At 40.4% G+C, this 21,069-nt stretch overlaps 1 protein-coding gene across 1 annotated transcript in view; it reads left to right on the top strand.

Annotated features, from left to right (window-relative positions):
- The window catches only part of adamts9 (ADAM metallopeptidase with thrombospondin type 1 motif, 9), a 68,563-nt gene extending 65,944 nt beyond the window's left edge, over positions 1 to 2,619 (top strand). Inside the window, exon 28 of the mRNA XM_084063210.1 lies at positions 487 to 2,619. Within this exon, the coding sequence (XP_083919336.1) occupies positions 487 to 678 (192 nt within the window). The 3' untranslated portion in view covers positions 679 to 2,619. The remainder of the gene's footprint in view (positions 1 to 486) is intronic.
- Positions 2,620 to 21,069: the final 18,450 nt, after the last annotated feature.

Here is a 21,069-nt window from a genome sequence, read left to right as displayed (position 1 = left end):
ATCCAGTACTGGAAAAGGTTTGAAATTGATCAAACATCATCAAAGGTCCTGGAATTTATCAAGGGTCCTGGAAAAATATTTGGCTATGCATTGTTTTTGGCTATTGATTTTGCTAAAACAAAACATTTTCATAAACATGAATAATATTACACGAAATATGTAACATAAGTAGTTTTTCGCCGAACGGGCTGTGTGACAGCAGCCTAATGTATGTCTCAAACTTTATTTTTGCTACACTGCCTATCTTTGGGCATTCTACATAGGAGTAAGAGACACATTATTGCGCCGAATGATTGTTATATAGGCCTGGAAATTGGGCTAAATATTCTGGAAAAGTTTTGGAAAAGTTTTGGAAATTCTTTGCTAAAAATGTGTGGGGACCCTGAATATTGTACTTAAGTACAGTACTTGAGTACATGTACATACTTTACACAGATGTTACTTTACACCAACTGATTCTACACCCATCCTCCTGTCGCCCTGCAGTGTACCAAGCCGTGCGGGGGAGGGATAAAGACGAGGTTGGTGGTGTGCCAGCGGCCCAACGGCGAGCGCTTCAACGACCTGAGCTGTGAGATCCTGGACAAGCCGCCGGATCGCGAGCAGTGCAATACTCAGTCATGCCCGTCTAGCCCCCACTGGAGCACAGATCCCTGGAGCTCGGTACGCTCATCATAACCATATTCTATAACCAGTGGTTCTCAAAAAAGTAGGGGTTCCCTGGGACCTGTTGTGATAAGAGATAAGGCTGCCCCCTTGGGGTGGACGGAGGTAGATCTAAAATAAAGATGGCTGACTGATAAACATACATCTCTGAATATATATTGATATTGCATGGTGTCAGAAGGGGGATCCAAATCTCTTTTCACAACGGTATGTTTATCAGTAAGCCATCTTTGTTTTAGAACTACCTCCGTCCCCCTAGGGGGCAGCCTTATTTATCACAACAGGACCCTCTGGGTTCCTTGAGGAGGGGGGGGGGGGTTCCACATGGACCCTTATCAGGCCTTTAACACTGAGAGCGTTACAAATGGAACCGAAAGGACCCTAACAGAGGTCAATGTAAATGCTCCTTTCCTGATGTCTGAAAAAAATAATGTTTTTTTTTTCCCGGACAGGGCTTTCAGAACTAGTTCGGACAGTCAGAATATCTGGTCGTGCAACAGTTTTGCACGTATGAGGTTTCCACCGGAAAGAGACGATATTTTTAGCTTTACAGTCCCTTTCGGTCCCATTTGTACACTCTCAGAGTTATGAAGGAAAAAAAAGTTTGAGAACCACTGTTCTAATACCTTTTTGTTTTTTAATCTCCTCATCCTTTCACCTCACAATGGAGTTTGACTGCTAAACTGTTGTAAGCATGAACACGCCGGGCAACACGTCCTTAACAGAGGGCAGGATGACTGTTTAGTTCTTTCATGTTGGACCGATTCCACTCTTCTTTCTGCCCCCTCACATCTAACCAAACCCCCCCACCCCCCTCTCCCCCAACCAATCTCCCACCCAACCCGCCCATATTTTTCTTCTGGGACCAGTGATTGGTCAACAGTCTAGTGGTAATTGGAATAATATGTATATTTCTGTTGCACTTACCAAGCAAAGATGACAAGATAGCGACAAAGATACAATATCTCTGCCAAACTGTAAAAAGTTACACACAAAAAAACACTTCCAAAATGCTTCATTGACAGCTGTGACTATAAGGATTTTTAAAAACGTTTTCTTGGTCTTGTTCTAGCTACCATAAAGCCACTGTTGGTCCTTGTTAACCGTATTGGAAACAAAACATTCAGGATCACTTTTTTTTGTATCACAATCAAAGTTAGCTTGTAAGATATTGTTTTTAAAAGATAATTTATTACTTAAGATATTTTGTTTTGTTTTTGTAAATAGCATTAACCTTTTAAAAAGTGAGTTTGTGTCTTAGCTCTTTGTATTCGCCCCCCGTAGCCAATTGTTCATAGCAAATGCTGATGAATGTTTTTGTATATCAGGAATATGCAATGCATTGTTTTTGTAATCCAAAGAATGACCCACAACCACAACGTTTTTGGTGCTACACATGACGTTTAGGCATTCCACGGTGAACGCTGATTGAAAGCACCGGCCTACATGCTATATACTATATTTGTGCTGAATACTTTAAGTACTGTATATATATACAGTATATCGTTGCTGTCGGGCAGAAAACTCTTATCTCCATCTTCAAAACATTTTTTTTTCATAAATGAAGGCCCTACTTGATCATACTACAGCGTCACATAAAAGCATCAAAAGCAGCAGATCTACAAGCTCGAAAATGCTACGTTTGCTGCTACTTTTGCTGTTTTCAAAGTAGCAGTCTTGGACGTATAAGGTTAACACCCGACAGAGACGATATAGTATTTATACAGTATATATATACTGTATACACACGCGCTCAACTGGCTATTGTATCAAGAATTCAATTTGTCTCAAGGCACATGTGGTTTGTTTAGAGAGAAGTTACTAATCTCAATGTAACACTTTATTTTGCAGTTCCTTTACATAGCTTGGGCAAAAAAAAACTATGGTTTCAAAATGATTAATTTACAACAAAACGACAACACGCACTCAATACAGAGTATACGTAATAGGACTTAAAATAGGACTGTAAAATAAAGTGTTTCACACAAATGTTTTATTGCTAATTAGATATAATAGCCAGATTTCCTTAGCGTGGACTTAAAGATCTTTGCTGTACCGATAGGCTGCAAGGTCTTTGCTCCAAAGGTGCTTGATGTGAGTATATATATATATATATATATATATATATATATATATATATATATATATATATATATATATATATATATATATATATATATATATATATATATATATATATATATATATATATATATATATATTGTGTTAGATAATATTGTGTTAGATAATGTTTGCTTTGTAAATACTTGGTGTTGCTAATTATGCTATGCTCAACAATACCTCACTTGGAACTCAGCTCAACTAGCCATTAACCTACGACAACCTGTACAACCATGGTGCTTTTAGGCAAAACAAGGGAGACACGAGATATACATACATATATATATAAATATCAAACACTTCCAAATCAAAATCTAAGGTTGGGTGTTTTTCCTGTGGCACCTTGCATTTTGATACTCAATTTGTTTGTATATTCTGCTTTTTCTCTCTCTCTCTCTCTCTCTCTCTCTCTCTCTCTCTCTCTCTCTCTCTCTCTCTCTCTCTCTCTCTCTCTCTCTCTCTCTCTCTAGCTCTCTCTTTCTCTCTCTCTCTCTCTCTCTCTCTCTCTCTCTCTCTCTCTCTCTCTCTATGAGCAGTTTGTTGATTGATTTTAACTTCCGAAGCTATCTATGTCCTAGATTTGATTAAAATATATTGTAAGTGTGTTCATATATATATATATCCATCATCATCATCATCAACATGCTTCACTTTAAGAGAATGTCCCCTGTTGTAATGTTTTTTATTTTTTTTATTTTTACACCTGATACCTGTAACCACAGGGGAAGTTAATAGTATTTTTTTGTATATGGAGCTCATTCGCTGAGCCAACCTAAAGCCTGATTCATACTTTGTTGCATGACGGTGTCGCGTTCCAAGACTGACCTGCCCTACCGGCTCACAGCGTTGTTAGCTTGAAGTTCAGATCTTCTTTGGTCGATCTCGGCGCGCAACACCATTGCACGATGGAGCATAAATTAGGCTTAATGTGTCTACCTCAATCCTTGTTACGATTGCCCCCTATCGGATCTCTCTCTCTCTCTCTCTCTCTCTCTCTCTCTCTCTCTCTCTCTCTCTCTCTGTCTCTCTCTCTCTCTCTCTCACTGGATTTTTTTTTTTTTCAAGATTAACCAAGCCTTGTCAACTACAGTATATCCAATGCAGTCAATAATAGCCCTGCACTGTAAAATCCCGAGTGTCAAATTAAAGGTGCACTACGATAGACGACATGCAGCCACTACACTCCACATCGCAACAACACCTCTGTTGCAAAAGGTTCCTTATTTCCCTGAATCGGGCCTACATCAATTAGGCTCTGTGCATGACCCTAGTTCCCTTTTACAGAAGGCTGCATTCCAGTTTCCTGTCCCCGGGTCAGTTTCTCATCCTAGCTTCATTTGATTGGCTCAGCAGCAGATTTGAACAGGAAACACATGACACCTTCATAAGTACTGTATGTCTTTCCGGTTCAAATCTGCTGCTGAGCCAATCAAATTAAGCTATCAGAAACTGACCCGGGAACAGGAAAACGGGAATGACGCCTTCTAACTATAGTCCTGCACGCAGAGCCTATGGATAGGCCTAATGGCTGGTGTCAGCTTACAGAGATGGAAAAAAAAAAAATTTGAACCCAACAAAAATCATTCAAATGATTATTACACGATGATGATAAAAAATACATCTTGGGAAACGCAATACTTGACTTCTGCACCGTTTTTAAAAGCTCTGTGGATGTTTTCTTTTGAAATATTTGCCCAAGTAAAAAAATAAAACGTTTAACTCTGAGATAAATGGAACCAAATGGACCCTTACGGGTGTGTAACTCTTGAGAGACAGTGTACCATTTAAATGAACACTCAGGATTTTGCAGCGTAGGCACAGGTCCAGGGTATGTGTCATCTTCTACCTCGTAATGCTTACCATGTTTATCAGTGGGGGTAGTGAAAACCGATCCAGAATCTGTGGTTAAGGGGTTCATTTCACCTGAACACACTTCTGGGCTCATTTTAACCTCTTAACTTGGGGGCTTTTGTGTGAACCCCAGAGGTTTTTAAGGTGCTTCATTCAGGATTTGGATATTTGATATCCATACCAGCCCCCCCCCATATAAACCCATTGTAACTTCAACTTCAAACTCATTTTTAGAGTTAGACTCATTGAGAACACACATTCAATGTGTGTTTTCAATGAGGGGGCTAGTTTTGCAATAGGCTCTATGCACAGCATAGCCATATTGGGAATGAATTGGGCCCTCTCTTACTTCCTTCACGGGTGTTACCAATGATACTAATTAAGGCTCTGTTCCATTTAGTGTGGCATAGTGGTTGTCTTATTTTCAAGGACCCCCATAACTCTGAGAGTGTACAAATGGAACAAATGGTTCCATTTGTACACTCTCAGAGTTACACACCCACCATAAGGGGCCATTTGGGAACCAAAATGGAGTGTTTCTAGTGAGCCAACATGCACGATATCAGCACCCTGAGCAGAATGGAACTGAGCCTTCATTAGTATCATTGGTAACACCTGTGAAGGAAGTAAGAAGAGGCCCAATTTCTTTCCAATATGGCTGCTGTGCATAGAGCCTATTGCCTTTTTTTTACCGTATGATCTTTTTTTATAGAATGAACTAAATGAAAAAAATATATATATATTGCAAATAAAAACACGCATTAGAAGGACAATATCAGTTGCCAGATCCTAGGAGGCGTGTTTTCAATGTGTCTAACATGGTTACAATGGAGTTATAAGTTACAATGAGTTTATATAGCAGGAGGGGTCGTGTTTTGATGAAATGAATATCAAATATCTTCCTTGAATCGAGCAACATGCATCCCAAAAGGCCTGAGACAGACATTGAAATGACCCCAGAAGTGCTCTTAAAGTGAAATAGCCCCGTGTCTCATGCCTGTTATAGCCCACACAGTTGACTGCCTCTTCATGGTCATAAATGTTTTGTCCTGACATTACACCTTATTTTAAGGGCCTGTTAACCCTGCAGCGAGCGCATTTATCCCCCCCCCCCCGACACCGTCGCTCACTAAATCAACGACCTTAATGACTCTCACATGTCTCTAATGTATCACAAATAAATCATATCTGGCTACTTTCAAATCAGCGAAAGTACGACATTTTGTTTACACCAGTGGTCCTCAACATGGGGTCCAGGGACCCCCAAGCCAAGTTTGTTAATATGGCATAAAAACCGGTTTAACCACTTTAACACCGTAACCTCTAAATATCAGATCTCAAGCTCACAATGTGGTGCGATGCAACGCGTTGTTTTTGATTGATTGAATACTTTATTAACACGTTTGTTAACAGTACAGGTAGTGCAGTCCAGCGGTGTAAAGTAACTAAGTACATTTACTTAAGTACTGTACTTAAGCACACTTTTGAGGAATTTTCACTTTACTGGAGTATTTCCCATTTTAAATACTTTTGCTTCTACTCCACTACATCTCAGATCCAAATATTGTACTTTTACTCCACTACAATTATTTGAAATAAGTAAAGTTAAAGTTACTAGTTACTTTGCAATTATCAATTATTATATTATAACACTTAAATTAACCACTTTAACCACCACTCTATTTTATACCTAGGCTATTTGAAAATGGCCGATCTACAAGCTCACAACGCGTCGCATCGCATTTTCAAACATTTTAGTACTTTTATTTTTAGTACTTTAAGTACATTTTGATACCAATACTTTTAGTACTTTAAGTACATTTTGATACCAATACTTTTGCACTTTTACTCAAGTAAATTTTGAATTCCGGACTTTAACTTGTCATTTCTAAATTGCAGTATTGGTACTTTTACCTAAGTAAAGAATTTGAGTACTTTTTTCCACCACTGGTGCAGTTAAAGGTTATGCTAAAAGGATAACCCAAAAAGCCCCAGGGGGCTTGTTTCCATTCTGGTCCATTGTACTAAATTAATCAGTAAAACATACAGTACAATACAAAACAATACATATTGGAATAAAACTCAATAGCATCATAAGGCTATATGGTATATTCACAGAGAAAGGAGGGGTGGGGGAAATTCAAGGAGTTAACTGTTGCTCAATTGTATTTTAAGGTCAGCCATTATTTTAGGATATCTTTGAGTTTGGGTAGGGAGTCGAGATCTTTAGTGTGTTTTGTGAGCTTTCAGATCTGCTATTTTAAATAAATCTTGTGAGAATAATTTGACACATTCAACTACACAAATCCTGTGTGGGGGTCCCTGGCACAAAACCTTTTCAGATGGGGGTCCACGCATGGCTAAATGCATATTCATTTCCTTGATATGAAAACGGTTGAGAACCACTGGTTTACGCGACACAGCTGTGGCGTACATTCCAATTCCAATTCCTCCAAAACGTTGGTTCTTGCGCTGTAGAATATTATATATATTTATTTCGGAGTCGCTTTTTTAACACCGTACTGTCCCAGTGGCCAGTAAAGGTGGTGGAGTATGTTCACACACACACACACACACACACACACACACACACACACACACACACACACACACACTGAAATCCAGAGTGTTAAAGTGGACCCACTTAAGGGTCCATGTTTTTAATACTTAAAGTAACACTCAGGATTTGGCTGTGTACCAATTAAGTCTACCAACAGGCTCTTGAAATAAAGTCCATTCCATGCCTCTCACTTCCAACGGCAGTATTAGTCTGTCTCATTGTGTATATTTGTGTAATTACTTGTATTTATTTGCTACTTCATTATCATGTCAATGTCAATATTTAATTTTCTTTATGGATTTATTTTGAATTCATCTCCAAGGTTACAATTAAAGCGAAGTAGAGGTACTATTAAAGGTTTCTATCGTTCTTATCATTTGAACAAAGTCTCACCAATCATTTTTCATCATGATCATCTTTTATTTATTGGATCAACACGTATTGCCTTAACCCATTAAGACCTGGAACTATGTAATTTTTTGATTTGAGCTAAAAAGCATTATTTTACACTTTGGCTATTCAAAAATAGCAGATATACAAGCTCATAGCGCGGCACCGAGTGCCGCGCTATGAGCTTGTAGATCTGCTATTTTTGAAAAATCGTGAAAATGTGTGCAAATCTTCTGAATATATATATTTTTAAAGCGAACATTATTAACTCAAATCTTTGCTTCTGGGGGTCTCTGGAACAAAATATTTTGATGCAGGTCCGCGGCCAAATACATATAATTTTGGGGGTCTTTGACGTGAAAAAGATTGAGCACCACTGATATAGAAACATACGTTTTTCAGAATGCCGTTGGGATTTAGGAGACATGTAGAATCGGCTTCAGGTCTCAATGGGTTAAAGCCCTATACTTTGTCGCATGACGGGGTTACACCACATGACGAAAATAGCCAATCTACAAGCCCCCCAAAGCATCGCATTGCGACGCTTTCTTGAGCTTGTAGATTGCCTATTTTGTAGAGCTTGTACATATGCTATTTTTAATCTTTTTATTTAAATGTTGGAAAATCTTGGAAATATACAGTAGGTTGAAAGATTTTTGCCTAGAATGTCATGGCCAAAATCCAGACGCCAAAAGAAAGATTTTCTGAATATCATCGATGTCGGGCAGAAACCTCTTATCTTATTATGTTACTTTTTGTGTGTTTTTTTTGTAACACAAAATAATCAAAAGTAGGGAGCTTGTAGATCTGCTACTTTTGCAAAAACGTTTGAATCCTGAAAGTTTTGGACACCCGACAGAGACGATATATCCTCTATTCCTGGCAAGCATAATATGCTTTGAATACTAACTGTTCTCAGGGAAGGTTGATACTAACTCACACCCCGGAACAGTGGTCCCAGAAATAGTCTAAATAAATGAGATAATTGCTATGAGAACCCACTAACAGACATGTGAAAACATTCATTACTGCCAAGCTTGCCTCCTTGAACGCGGTATCCTTGTAAAAAAAAGAAAAAAGAAAAAACAAGTTCAGCAACATGTACACCTCAATTTAAAAGATTAACATGCAGATTACCGGCTTGAGCTTCATTGTAATTACAGCGTGAACATGGAAGTGGTGGTGTCCCATATTATTTAGCGCTTTACCTGTGGATTTAGACGGGGGAAACTCTCATTTCGGGGAAGGTTTGAATCAGAGAGTTCCCGACAAATAGATTTTAAAGCAACCCCCCCCACCCCCTCCCCCGCTTAGCCAGCATTTTCAAAGGGAGGGGGGGGCGGGGGGGGGGGCAGTTTTTTTGCTGAATGAAAAATGCACATATCACTGAGCAATATCTTTTGTTGTTTTATGAGGTCAGGGCCTATGCTAACCTCTCTGGGGGCAATGATGTGTTGTTTTCCTGTCTGTTGTGTGGAGTTCAAAGCGTTTTTTTTGTATCAAGGTAAATCTTTATTCTGTGTGACAATGCCTCCCCCCGGAGCCTCCCATCTCATTTACTGTGTTCAGTCACTCCAAATGCCCACTACCGCCTTTTTTCTCCTCTTTTTTTTATCCTTTTTTTTGGGGGGGGAGGTGCCTGCACTTTAAAATCCTGAGTGTTCATTTGACTCTGAGAGCATGCAAATAGACATTTTATGGGTCTGTGACTCCCAAGAATGTACAAACGGATCCTTTACGCATTTACACCGAGCACTATGACTATAATGATAACTATAACTATATCGTTCACTGTTGTCTTTGTTATAGTTGTGGTGTGAACTCTGCCATTCACTTGAGTTATAACGATCGCTTGGTGTGAGCTCCCGAGAGTTTCGTGCGCTTTTGTTTGTACACTTAGTTTTTTTTTTACACTCTCAGAGTTAAATAAAACGCACACTCAGGATTTTACCGTGCGGCAACACGTGCTACTCCGTAAAGTCGCCAGCTCAGTTTAGCCCCTCCCTCAGCCACGCCCCTCCGGGTTAATGCGGATTGATGACATTGTTCCGACGGTCGGTCGGTGGGGGCGGCTGACGGTGACTCAAATGGCGGGCCGTCAGGAAGGAACAATGCCGGGGTGCATTTGGTGGGGTCAATGGTCACGTTTGATCTGGGAAGGGGCCCTTCCTGGGTTATCTCATCAGAACAGACTGACTCCTGGGAAATCGCTGTGCGATTCCAGGAAAAAGAAAGAAAGGCAAAACAAACTCGGAAAACCTGTTGTCTAGTCAGCAGGGCCGCATTAAGACCCCTCAGGGCCGTGGAACGCCACAAAATCAAAGGCCCCCCCCCGCACAACCTGCGAAATGTTTCGGGTCTAACTCGGGTCTAATTCGGGTCTTATTCGGTTCTATTTGACCAATATAAATCAACTTTTTTTCTTTTTTTTGCTGTAAAAATATTTGTATCAGCGCAGGTCGGGCCCCCCTGCTGGTGGCCGCTATATATATATATAAAATTATTATAATGACATTTTTTTTAAAACATTTTTTTTTTTTAATTAAAAAAAATAAAAATATTAAATACGCAATTCTCACAGGGCCCTGCAGGCTGCGGGCCGTGGAACACAAGTTCCACTAAGTTCCACGGTTAAGGCGGCCCTGCTAGTCAGCACAATTGTTTCCCAACCTTTTCTGGATCAGGGCCCGCTTGAAAATCTCGAAAGGCCACGAGGCCCACCCATCTGTCCACTTAACACGGCAGCCGGAAGTGATCAGATGGGTGTGTGGGCCTTGTGCATTTTCAGAGCAAGTGAAAAAAAAATACCATGACATTTTCAACATATTTTTTAAGAGATGCCAGCTGCTTCTACAAGTGGCTTTGTGCGTTTGTTTGCTTGTATGTATGTATGTATGTATGTATGTACGTACGTACGTACGTACGTACGTATGGCATAAACAGCTGCAACTGAATGCAACACAAATATTCAACTTATTACACTTTTAAAATATAGTGAGAGAGACAGCAGCAACCTGGCCTTATTCTTTAATTAGCAATATTTGCAACACCTGGCTATGAGGCACAGCTTACTTTATGTTGGGTGTGACATTTTTAGTTGGCCCCGGCCCATAGGCTGGGAGTCGCTGACGTAGCGCATTGGTTCTGAGGTTCTCAACCTTTTCAGGCCGTGACCCCCCCAAAATACTCATATATTTCTTATATTATTTGACAATTTGGCCAATGTTTGACCAGTGTTTATAGTATAGTTTGTTGATTACTTTTGATGCAGTAATGGTCTTTTTGTCTCCGCCAGGAGACTATGTTTTCGTTCTCGTCCTTCCGTGTGTCCACCAAGCTAACGTTGGTCAAGCTTCACGTGACACGTGACAGTATGTTGAAAGGGTGTGCTTTGATTGGCTAGCGAGACGCATGATGAAATAGAGTCCTATAAATAGGTGTGTCACTTCAAAATATCATTTATATCTTTTGAAGTGAGGTAAGACAGGGTTAATCGGGAACAGTACTGGCGGATACCTGTGCTCCTCGGAGCACATTTTCTTTTTTCTTTTCTTTCTTTTTCTTTTGAGGTATTAAAAGGGTCTTAACCCATTAAGACCTGGAACTGTGTCATTTTTAGATTTGAGCTAAAAAGCATTATTTTACACTTTGGCTATTCAAAAATAGCAGATATACAAGCTCATAGCGAGTGCCGCGCTACGAGCTTGTAGATCTGCTATTTTTGAAAATTCGTGAAAATGTGTGCAAATCTTTGAATATAAATACTTTTAAAGCGAACATTTTTAACTCAAATCTTTGCTTCTGGGGGGTCCCTGGAACATAATATTTTGATGGGGGTCCACGGCCAAATACATATCATTTTGGGGGTCCTTGACATGAAAAAGATTGAGCACCACTGAGCACCGTTTTTCAGAAAACTGTTGGGATTCAGGAGACATGTAGAATCGGCTTCAGGTCTCAATGGGTTAAAAGGGTCTTAAAAGTCCTTAAATTGTCACATCTGGGGACCCCCCCGAAATCATTTGGGGACCCACAGGTTGAGAACCACTAATGTAGTGAGTGCCGGAAGAGAGGCCACTAGCAGTCTCAGGATTTCCCAGACAAAGCACATGCTGTTGGAATGTGATGTACTGTATGTATGTATGTAGACGCATGTCAGCTCTGTTCCTTTGGACTCTCTAAATAAAGTTATATAATGATTCCAATAATATATTTTGTGTCTGTAATTGCGATGTGTAGATTCTAGCAAAAAAGGTGCTCAAATGTCTGTCGAAGTTTGCCGTCCAATAAAACCATGTCAGGTCGATTAGCTGGTGGGTGACTGATGCCGTCACGGCTATCTGTGGAATCATGTTTACCTTTCCTTTAAATGATTAAGTGGGTAATGACAGGCTGAAGTGCGAGACGAAGTTGATATAAGTTGATTGCTATTTGCAGCGCACTAGAGAATTCTTACACACTTAAGTTAATATAGCAGTTATGGGAGTTCACAGGGCTGAGAAAATGAATGGTGATTTACTTTGACCCATTTGGAAAGATCCCCAAGGTAATAGCGTTTTATTTGAGTGCAGCACAATGGCTTGGAAAAGCCCTTTTAAGAGTATATAAACCTTGAGGAATGACCTGACATTTGAACAGAACTGCAGCCTGGCGGGATGCCTAGGGGTTGTAAAATGCCTACGTTTTAATGATTTAAACCTTCACGGCAGAGCCCTATTTCTCCTATAAGGAATGGGCCCACCTTAGTACCGTTCAACACATGTGTTCTGCTCACCCAAGTTACAGCACAAATACGGGTTCATATGGATCGGTGATATTCACATCAACCATAACCTTGATCACGTCACATATACAACATACAGTCATCGACAAAACGTCATGTTTATTTATGTGAAATCAAAGTGAAATGTTCCTCGCTCACAACGAATGTAGCCATATAAGTCAAGTCAAGTCAAGTCAATTTTATTTATAAAGCACATTTAAAAACAACCATATAAGGAATCACACAACGTTAATGTCTCATTTGCCTTCATTTGAAGATGCAAACCAAAATCGTAGAACGCTGCCGGTTTCACTGGACTTTTACATTGTTGTCACAACAATGCTGAAAGTAAAACGATCCCCGTTCCCCCAATCCCACTGGAATGAACCATTTTTATACCGCTTTGATTAGAGGGCCTGAACAGGTGATGCTTGGGGGGGAGGGGGGGGGGGGTTGTACAAATACTCAGTTCATTGGCATCACCGACGACACAAACAAATCCCTTTCAAGTTCATTCAAATTCACACCGGCATGCAAAGTAAAGGAGTCCCAGTTGAAGTTTGGAAACAAGTGTTTTATTTGGACCTACACAGTTAACCCATTAAGACCGGGAACGCATCTGTGTGTCATTTTTAGATTCCTTTGGCTATTCCAAAAATAGCAGATCTACAAGCTCATAGCGCGGCAGAAAAATCGTGAAAATCTTTCAATATACTTATTTTTTAAAGCGAACATTTGTAACTCAAACCTTGTATATTATATATTATGTTCCAAGGACCCCCAGAAGCACAGATTTGAGTAAAACAAATATTCAAAGATTTGCACACATTTTCAAGAGTTTTTTTTTTTTTTTTTTAAATAGCCCAAAGAAATCTTAAAATGACACAGATGCGTTCCCGGTCTAAATGGGTTATAATAACCTACTCTGTCGAATGAGCACCGAGGATTTTACAGTGTAGACTAGGGACTGTCAGACCCCCGCCCCGTCCCGTCCCCCCTCCCAGAATGAGGTGAGAGGTCATGGCGTGTTCCTGTCTGCCAGGGTGCCATGCTGGTCGGAGCGCCGCGCCACGCTGGGCCGCTGTACCCGTTCAACTCGGAGCCTGTCACTTCCCATCCATCCCCACACGCAACACCCCCTTTGATTCTCCCTGCAGCACTGTGTGTGTGTGTGTGTGTGTGTGTGTGTGTGTGTGTGTGCGCGTGTGTGTGTGCTGCTCTGGGGGCGTCTGCCTGTCACAGCAAGTTATATTTTGGCTAGCTCAGTGAACCCGGAGGTGAAACAAAGTGCTGCCGGGTTGCCCGCGCCGGCACTCTTTCCCATTGGTCCACCGGGGGCCACGTGGACGTGTCTGTCCGTCCGTCCGTCCGTCCGTCCGTCTGTCTGTACCAAGTTGAAGTTTCTCTTTTTTTGTGCCACTTTCAATCTATTGTTGGCGTGTGATTAAAGGTGAACACTTTCAAATATTGTCAAAATTGTCACTGTTTGTTCAAATCTTTTCAAAATGTCTTTGGAAGTCGAATGTTTAAAAAAACAATTGCGTACATAGTTGATTTATACAAGCACCCCCATTCTTGTAGATCTGGTATTTCTGTCATTCGCCACTACGACGAAGTAAGTGGTTATGCGGTCAAACCTGTGTGGCTTAAATTAGGAAACAGCCACAGGATGTTTTCTCACCACCAACCTGAAACATTTGTTCTCAATCCTCACACTTTATTTGTCACAGTCATGAACCCCGTCCTCTGATTTCCAGTATGCTCAAATCAACACAAACAAAACAAAATGACGTTAAAACCAAACTAACCCACTAACAAAGCTTTAATTCCCAAAAATTCTCAGCGCGTGGCACTCATTTACAATTTTGCACACCTTTTTTTTAATCCTTCACGAAGACATTCATTCACCACCAAAAGCTCTTTCGTATTGTTTTTTAACCCTTTGTTTGTTTTTTTTTTTTTACCTCTGGCCCTCTCTCTCTCTCTCTCTCTCTCTCAGTGCTCTGCGTCCTGTGGCCGCGGGTTCAAGCACCGCAAGGTGAGCTGCGTGACCCGGTCGGGCCGCCCCGTCCCGGAGGAGAACTGCCAGCGCCTGTCCCCCTCCTCCAAGCCCAGCAGGCAGAGGCGCTGCCGCGGGGCGCGCTGTCCCAAGTGGAAGACTGGCAACTGGGAAGAGGTATACGGTGTATACCAGTGGTGGAAGAAAAACTCACTTCTTTATTTACTTAACTCATTAAGACTGGGAACGCATCTGTGTCATTTCTTTTTTTCTTTGGCTGTTCAAAAAATAGCAGATCTACAAGCGCGTAGATCTGCTTTTTTTTTTTTTTTTATCTTGAAAATATGGGCAAATCTTTGAATAGAGATATACATTTTTAACTCAAATCTTTGCTTCTGGGGGTCCCTGGAACCAAATATTTTCAGATGGGGGTCCGCGGCCATATACATAATTTTGGGAGGTCCTTGACATGAAAAAAGATTTGAGCACCACTGATATTATAGCTGCAACATAGGTGTTTTTTTTTCTTCAAAAAACTGTTAGGATTTAGAAGACATTTGTAGAATCCCCAGAAGCAAAGATTTGAGTTACAAATGTTCGCTTTAAAAAAAAATATATAGGCCTATATAAGATTTTCACGATTTTTCAAAAATAGCAGATCTACAAGCTTGTAGCGCAGCACTCGGTGCCCCGCTATGAGCTTGTAGATATGCTATTTTTGAATAGCCAAAGAAATCTTAAAATGACACTCTGCTTCCCCGGTCTTAATGGGTTAAGTAAAAATATCAATACCACAATGTAGATAATGTGTACTGATATGTAAAGTGAAAGTAAAAGTCTGGTATTCAAAATGTACTTGAGTGAAAGTACAAAAGTATTGACATCAAAATATACTTAAAGTACCAAAAGTAAAAGTACTCATTATGCAGAAAGTCCCATTTTAAGTTTTCAAAATGTGAAAGAAGCTTTTGAAAATAGCCAAAGTATACAGTATGTAGGGCCGAAGTGGTATATCTTCTAATAATAATCCACATCTACAAAGTAACTAGTAACTAGTTTTCCAATAATTGTGGAGTAAAAGTACAATATTTGCCTCTGAGATGTAGTGGGGTAGAAGTAAAAGTATTGAAATTTGGAAATACTCCAGTAAAGTAAAACATACCTCACAATTGTACCTAAGTACAGTAATTGAGTAAATGTACTTAGTTACTTTACACCACTGCAGTGCGTTAGAACTATTTCACCCTGCAAGAAAACCCTTCAGTACCCAGCCGGCGTTCTTCTCACACTGCCAGAGCGGCAGGCTTTACTCCTCATGCCAGTTTTAATGCTTCACAGCTTGAGTTGGAGTGCAGAGGAAGAGGAACACATCTGTGCAGTGGGTGGAAGAAGTACTCAGATTTGTTGTTACTTGAAGTGAAAGTAGCAATACCACAACGTGGAAATAATCTGTTACAAGCAGTGGTGGAAAAAGTACTGACATTTTTTTACTTAAGTAAAAGTACCAATACTGCAATATAAAAATACTCTGTTCCAAGTAAAAGTCCAGGATAAAAAAATGTACTTGAGTAAAAGTACAAAAGTATTGGCATCAAAATGTACTTAAAAGTACCAAAAGTAAAAGTACTCAAATGTTTGAAAATAGCAGATCTACAAGCTCACAACGCGTCGCATCGCGACGCGTTGTGAGCTTGTAGATCTGCTATTTTCAAATAGTCTATGTATAAAACAGGGCTAAAGTGGTAAATGTATGTTTCGTAATATCATAATCTATATCTGAAAAGTAACTAGTAACTAAAGTTATCAAATAATTGTAGTGGAGTAAAAGTACAATATTTAGAAGTAAAAGTATATAGAAATTGGAAATACTCAAGTAAAGTACAAATACCTCAAAATTGTACTTAAGTACAGTACTTAAGTAAATGTTACTTTCCACCACTGCTTAAGTGAAAGTAGCAATACCACAACGTAGAAATAATCTGTTACAAGTAACAGGCCTGTAGGCTATTCAAAATTGTACTTAAAGCAGCACTAAGTCACTTTTTAACAACTACATAGCATATGTCCCACACAATTATAAAGTCACTTCTTTAAGCTATAACAATCATCCTTCTACAATACATGTATAGACTCAGGGGGGTCCCTGCTAGGGGCTTGACTGTATTACTATAGGGGAGACAATGAGTTTCATCCTGGCATATTGCCAAGGCAGAACTGCCAGTCAACGCGACGACTGGCCAATCACAGCGCGTCCTCGCCGGACATGCCTGCAGAGAATCTTGGGTAATGAAGTCAAAGACGTTGGCTGCCATGTTATTTGTGTCCAAAGTGGCCACTGATGTAAAAATACAAAAGTATTGGCATCAAAATATACTTAAAGTACCAAAGTAAAAGTAGTCATTATGATTGGCCCATTTCACTTTTTTTCCCCCGAATATTTCATATAAGTATTGAAAGATTTACAAAAATGGACATACTCAAGTAAAGTAAAAGTACCTCACTTAGCACCTGTACTTAGTTACTATCCACCACTGAGTGTGAGTGTGGAAAAGGAACACATGTGTTGTGGTCTCTATTCCACCGTGCGTCCTGGCCGCTAAATCTAGTGTTCTGTTACACATCACATTGTGGCATGTTGTTGTAGCCAGCTTTGCCAAGTCTGCTTATTATAAGCGACTTTGGGCTTGTTTTTCTGTAAAGTCGCTTGTAAATATCGGTAGTTTGCGTTTTTTTTAAAGTGTAGTTGCTTATTTAGGCTTGCTTCCGAAATGTTGTTTAACCTATTAAGACCTGGAATTGTGTCATTTTTTGATTTGAGCTAAAAAGCATTATTTTACACTTTGGCTATTCAAAAATAGCAGATATACAAGCTCATAGCGCGGCACCGAGTGCCGCGCTATGAGCTTGTAGATCTGCTATTTTTGAAAATTCGTGAAAATGTGTGCAAATCTTTGAATATATATATATTTTTAAAGCAAACATTTTTAACTCAAATCTTTGCTTCTGGGGGGTCCCTGGAACAAAATATTTTGATGGGGGTCCGTGGCAAAATACATATCATTTTGGGGGTCCTTGACATGAAAAAGATTGGGCACCACTGATATAGAAACATACGTTTTTCAGAAAACTGTTGGGATTTAGGAGACATGTAGATTCGGCTTCAGGTCTCAATGGGTTAAACGAGTGGTTCTCAAACCTTGTCATATCAACGACCCCCAGATTAATTAATGTATTTGTCTGCGGACTCCCACCTGAAAATATTTTGTACCAGGGAAATGTTTAAAAAATATTCCAATTTCTTTCAAGATTTGTTTTGAAAATATCAGATCTACAAGCTCACAACGCGAGCTTGGCTATTTTCAAATAGCCAATGTAGGTTTAAACTTTAAGTGTTCATGTACCATGGTTGCTTCTTTTGGGCTTGTTTTCATAGACCTGGTTGCTTATTTAGCTAAATCTGGCAACACTGGTTGAAGCTCAGCCCTGAGCAAGAGAGTCTATCTGCAGACTGCAGACTCTAGGGGCGTTTCCCATTGTAAGGGGGCATTCCGTATTCCTTGGACCATGACGGAGGCGCGCCGACTCAGCAGGCCTTGAGGCCGAGGAGTCGCGCCCGAGCGCCTCCAGGCGCGAGTGCCCGCGACGACCGGCCGATGGTCTGCTAGTCGACTAAGCGCCGTCCGAGTTATGTACCGATAGGCACAGAATCGTAAATGATGTTGTGGGGACTGCGTTTGCCCCATTGGATAATAATGAGGAATACGAAACGCCCCCTTACAATGGGAAACGCCCCAATAGGATACGCCCCTAGTCTGCAGTCTGCAGACAGACCCCTCTCGCCCTGAGGGGACTGCAGATGGAGAACTGTGAGCGCGGTTCACCGCTGTGGCCGCGTTGCACTATACAGTACAGGAACAGAAACAACTGAAGGAGGAATGAAAGAGGAGAAGGAGTGCTCTTCTCCCATCTTTGATCCAGCCTAGGGGTTAGCTCTAGTCTAGGGGTTAGCTCTAGTCTAGGGGTTATCTCTAGTCTAGGGTTTAGCTCTATTATAGGGGTTAGCTCTAGTCTAGGGGTTAGCTCTATAGTCTAGGGGTTAGCTCTAGTCTAGGGGTTAGCTCTAGTCTAGGGGTTAGCTCTATTATAGGGGTTAGCTCTAGTCTAGGGGTTAGCTCTGGGAGTTAGCTCTGCAGTTAAGAGCCTAGGGGTTAGCTTGGGGATGTGGGGTACTTACTATGAGGAGGTCGATGCATGCTGAAGAAGCTCATATTTGTTGTGCTTTTTTCTAGTTCCATGGACCCTTTTTAACCTAGATCTTAGAATCTAGGGGTTAGCTCTGGGATTTAGCTCTAGTCTAGGGTTTCGCTTGGGGATGTGGGGTACTTACTATATGTCAAGGTAGACGCATGCTGAAATAGCTCATGTTTGTATTTTTTGTTTGTTTAATGGCCCCTTTTTATTGCCCCCTTTTGACAAAAACTATGAATGGTTCCAATCTGAAAATTTGAAAATGTCATAGTCCATTGACCAAAAGGTTGAGGACCCAGGCTTTCTGCTTCAACCACATGTTCTCTGGGTCTGTTGTACGTGTTGTGCCCTGCTGCCTTACCATGCACAGCATGTACACACTCACCATACACACCGTGTAGAAAAACACTCACCATACACACCATGTAGAAAAACACTCACCATACACACCATGTAGAAAGACACTCACCATACACACCATGTAGAAAAACACTCACCATACACACCATGTAGAAAGACACTCACCATACACACCATGTAGAAAGACACTCACCATACACACCATGTAGAAAAACACTCACCATACACACCATGTAGAAAAACACTCACCATACACACCATGTAGAAAAACACTCACCATACACACCATGTAGAAAGACACTCACCATACACACCATGTAGAAAGACACTCACCATACACACCATGTAGAAAGACACTCACCATACACACCATGTAGAAAAACACTCACCATACACACCATGTAGAAAAACACTCACCATACACACAGTGTAGAGACCCTCACCGTGTGCCAGGTTCTGCTGGGGAGAGCAGGACCATGGCATGGTGCATTCTCTGTCTCTCTGTCCTCTGTGCCAGACAGCTGTGGAACAGGCAGGTCCACACACAGGTCTGGAGTTAAATGATACTAATAATGATCTATTGCCTGGTGATTACTCACAGTGGAGCGAAGTATAAAATCTGGAGTGTTAACCACTTAAAACCCTCTGTTCTTAGTACACCGGAGCTGAGTTACAACTGTACTTGGAGCTCTTTTTTCCATCTAAACCAACTTTCTTTGGCCTAAAAGAACCGATCTACAAGCTCACGATCTACACGCTTGTAGATCTGCTATTTCTGGGAGAATGTTCCCCCCACAATAGGCATAATGGGGTTCAAGTGGTTAATTCAACTCTGAAAGTGCAACAACACAGGGTCCAGAAACCGCATGGCTTGTATGTGGCATTTTGATGATTTTAACCACTTAAACCCCAGCATCCTTATCCGAAAAGGCTTTCGCAGAAAATAGCAGATCGAAAGCCTTTTCCCACAATAACAGAAAACAGAAAACACACTAGTATAGAGCCCTGGGGGATTCCGGTCAACCATATGGGGTTTAAGTGGTTAAAGTCTTAAACCTAATTGGTTCGTGCTTTGCATATGATTTTAATTTGTAGCGAGGCGTTGTGCTGTAAGCAAAACTAGCCCTACAGAGCCCTGCCGTTATGACAATAATAAAGGCCCTTGCACTCAGCTTTTATCGTTAAGTAGATTTACTCAAGTACTGTATTTAAATACAATTTTGAGGTACTTTGAGGTATTATTTCAAAACTTCAGTTACTAGTTACTTTGCAGACATAAATTATTACGTTATAAAACAAGAATTAACCACTTTAGCCCTATTTTATACCAAGGCTATTTGAAAATAGCCGATCTACAAGCTCACAACGCGTCGCATAGCGACACGTGGAAAAAGTACAGCCATTTGTTTACTTAAGTAAAAGTATTAATACCACAATGTAGAAGTACTCTGTTACAAGTAAAAGGCCTGTGTTCAAAATGTTACTTGAGTAAAAGTACAAAAGTATTGGCATCAAAATATACTTACAGTAAAGTACCAAAAGTAAAAGTACTAAAATGTTTGAAAATATCCGATCTACAAGCTCAAAACGCGTCGACGCGTTTTGAGCTTGTAGATCGGATATTTCCAAATAGCCTATGTATAAAATAGGGCTAAAGTGGTTAAAGTATGTTTATAATATAATGATTTATATCTGCAAAGTAACTAGTAACTAAAGTTTTCAAATAATTGGAGTGGAGTAAAAGTATAATATTTGCCTCTGAGATGTAGTGGAGTAGAAGTAAAAGTATTGAAAATGGGAAATACTCCAGTAAAGTAAAAATTCCTCAAAAGTGTACTGAAGTACAGTACTTGAGTACATGTACTTAGTTACTTTACACCACTGACACACACACACACACGCACGCACACACACACCCTCTTATAGACGGCCAGCCTCCCGCAGAGACATGCCATGACAGTGGCCCTGGAAAGCGTCTCAATATTACCTTGCAATATTATTACCATCAATTTACACTGTGAGTGAGCCCATGTTCTCTCATCTTCAGTAAAACACTTGATAGAACTTGACCATGTCTAAATGTAGATACAATGTAAAGGTTGGCAGACTCCA

The sequence above is a fragment of the Gymnoscopelus microlampas genome, assembly GCF_963454915.1.
Source record: "Gymnoscopelus microlampas genome assembly, chromosome: 7".
NCBI lineage: Eukaryota > Metazoa > Chordata > Actinopteri > Myctophiformes > Myctophidae > Gymnoscopelus > Gymnoscopelus microlampas.
The sequence above is the reverse complement of the archived record's forward strand: the minus strand, read 5'-3'. Positions and strand labels throughout refer to the sequence as shown.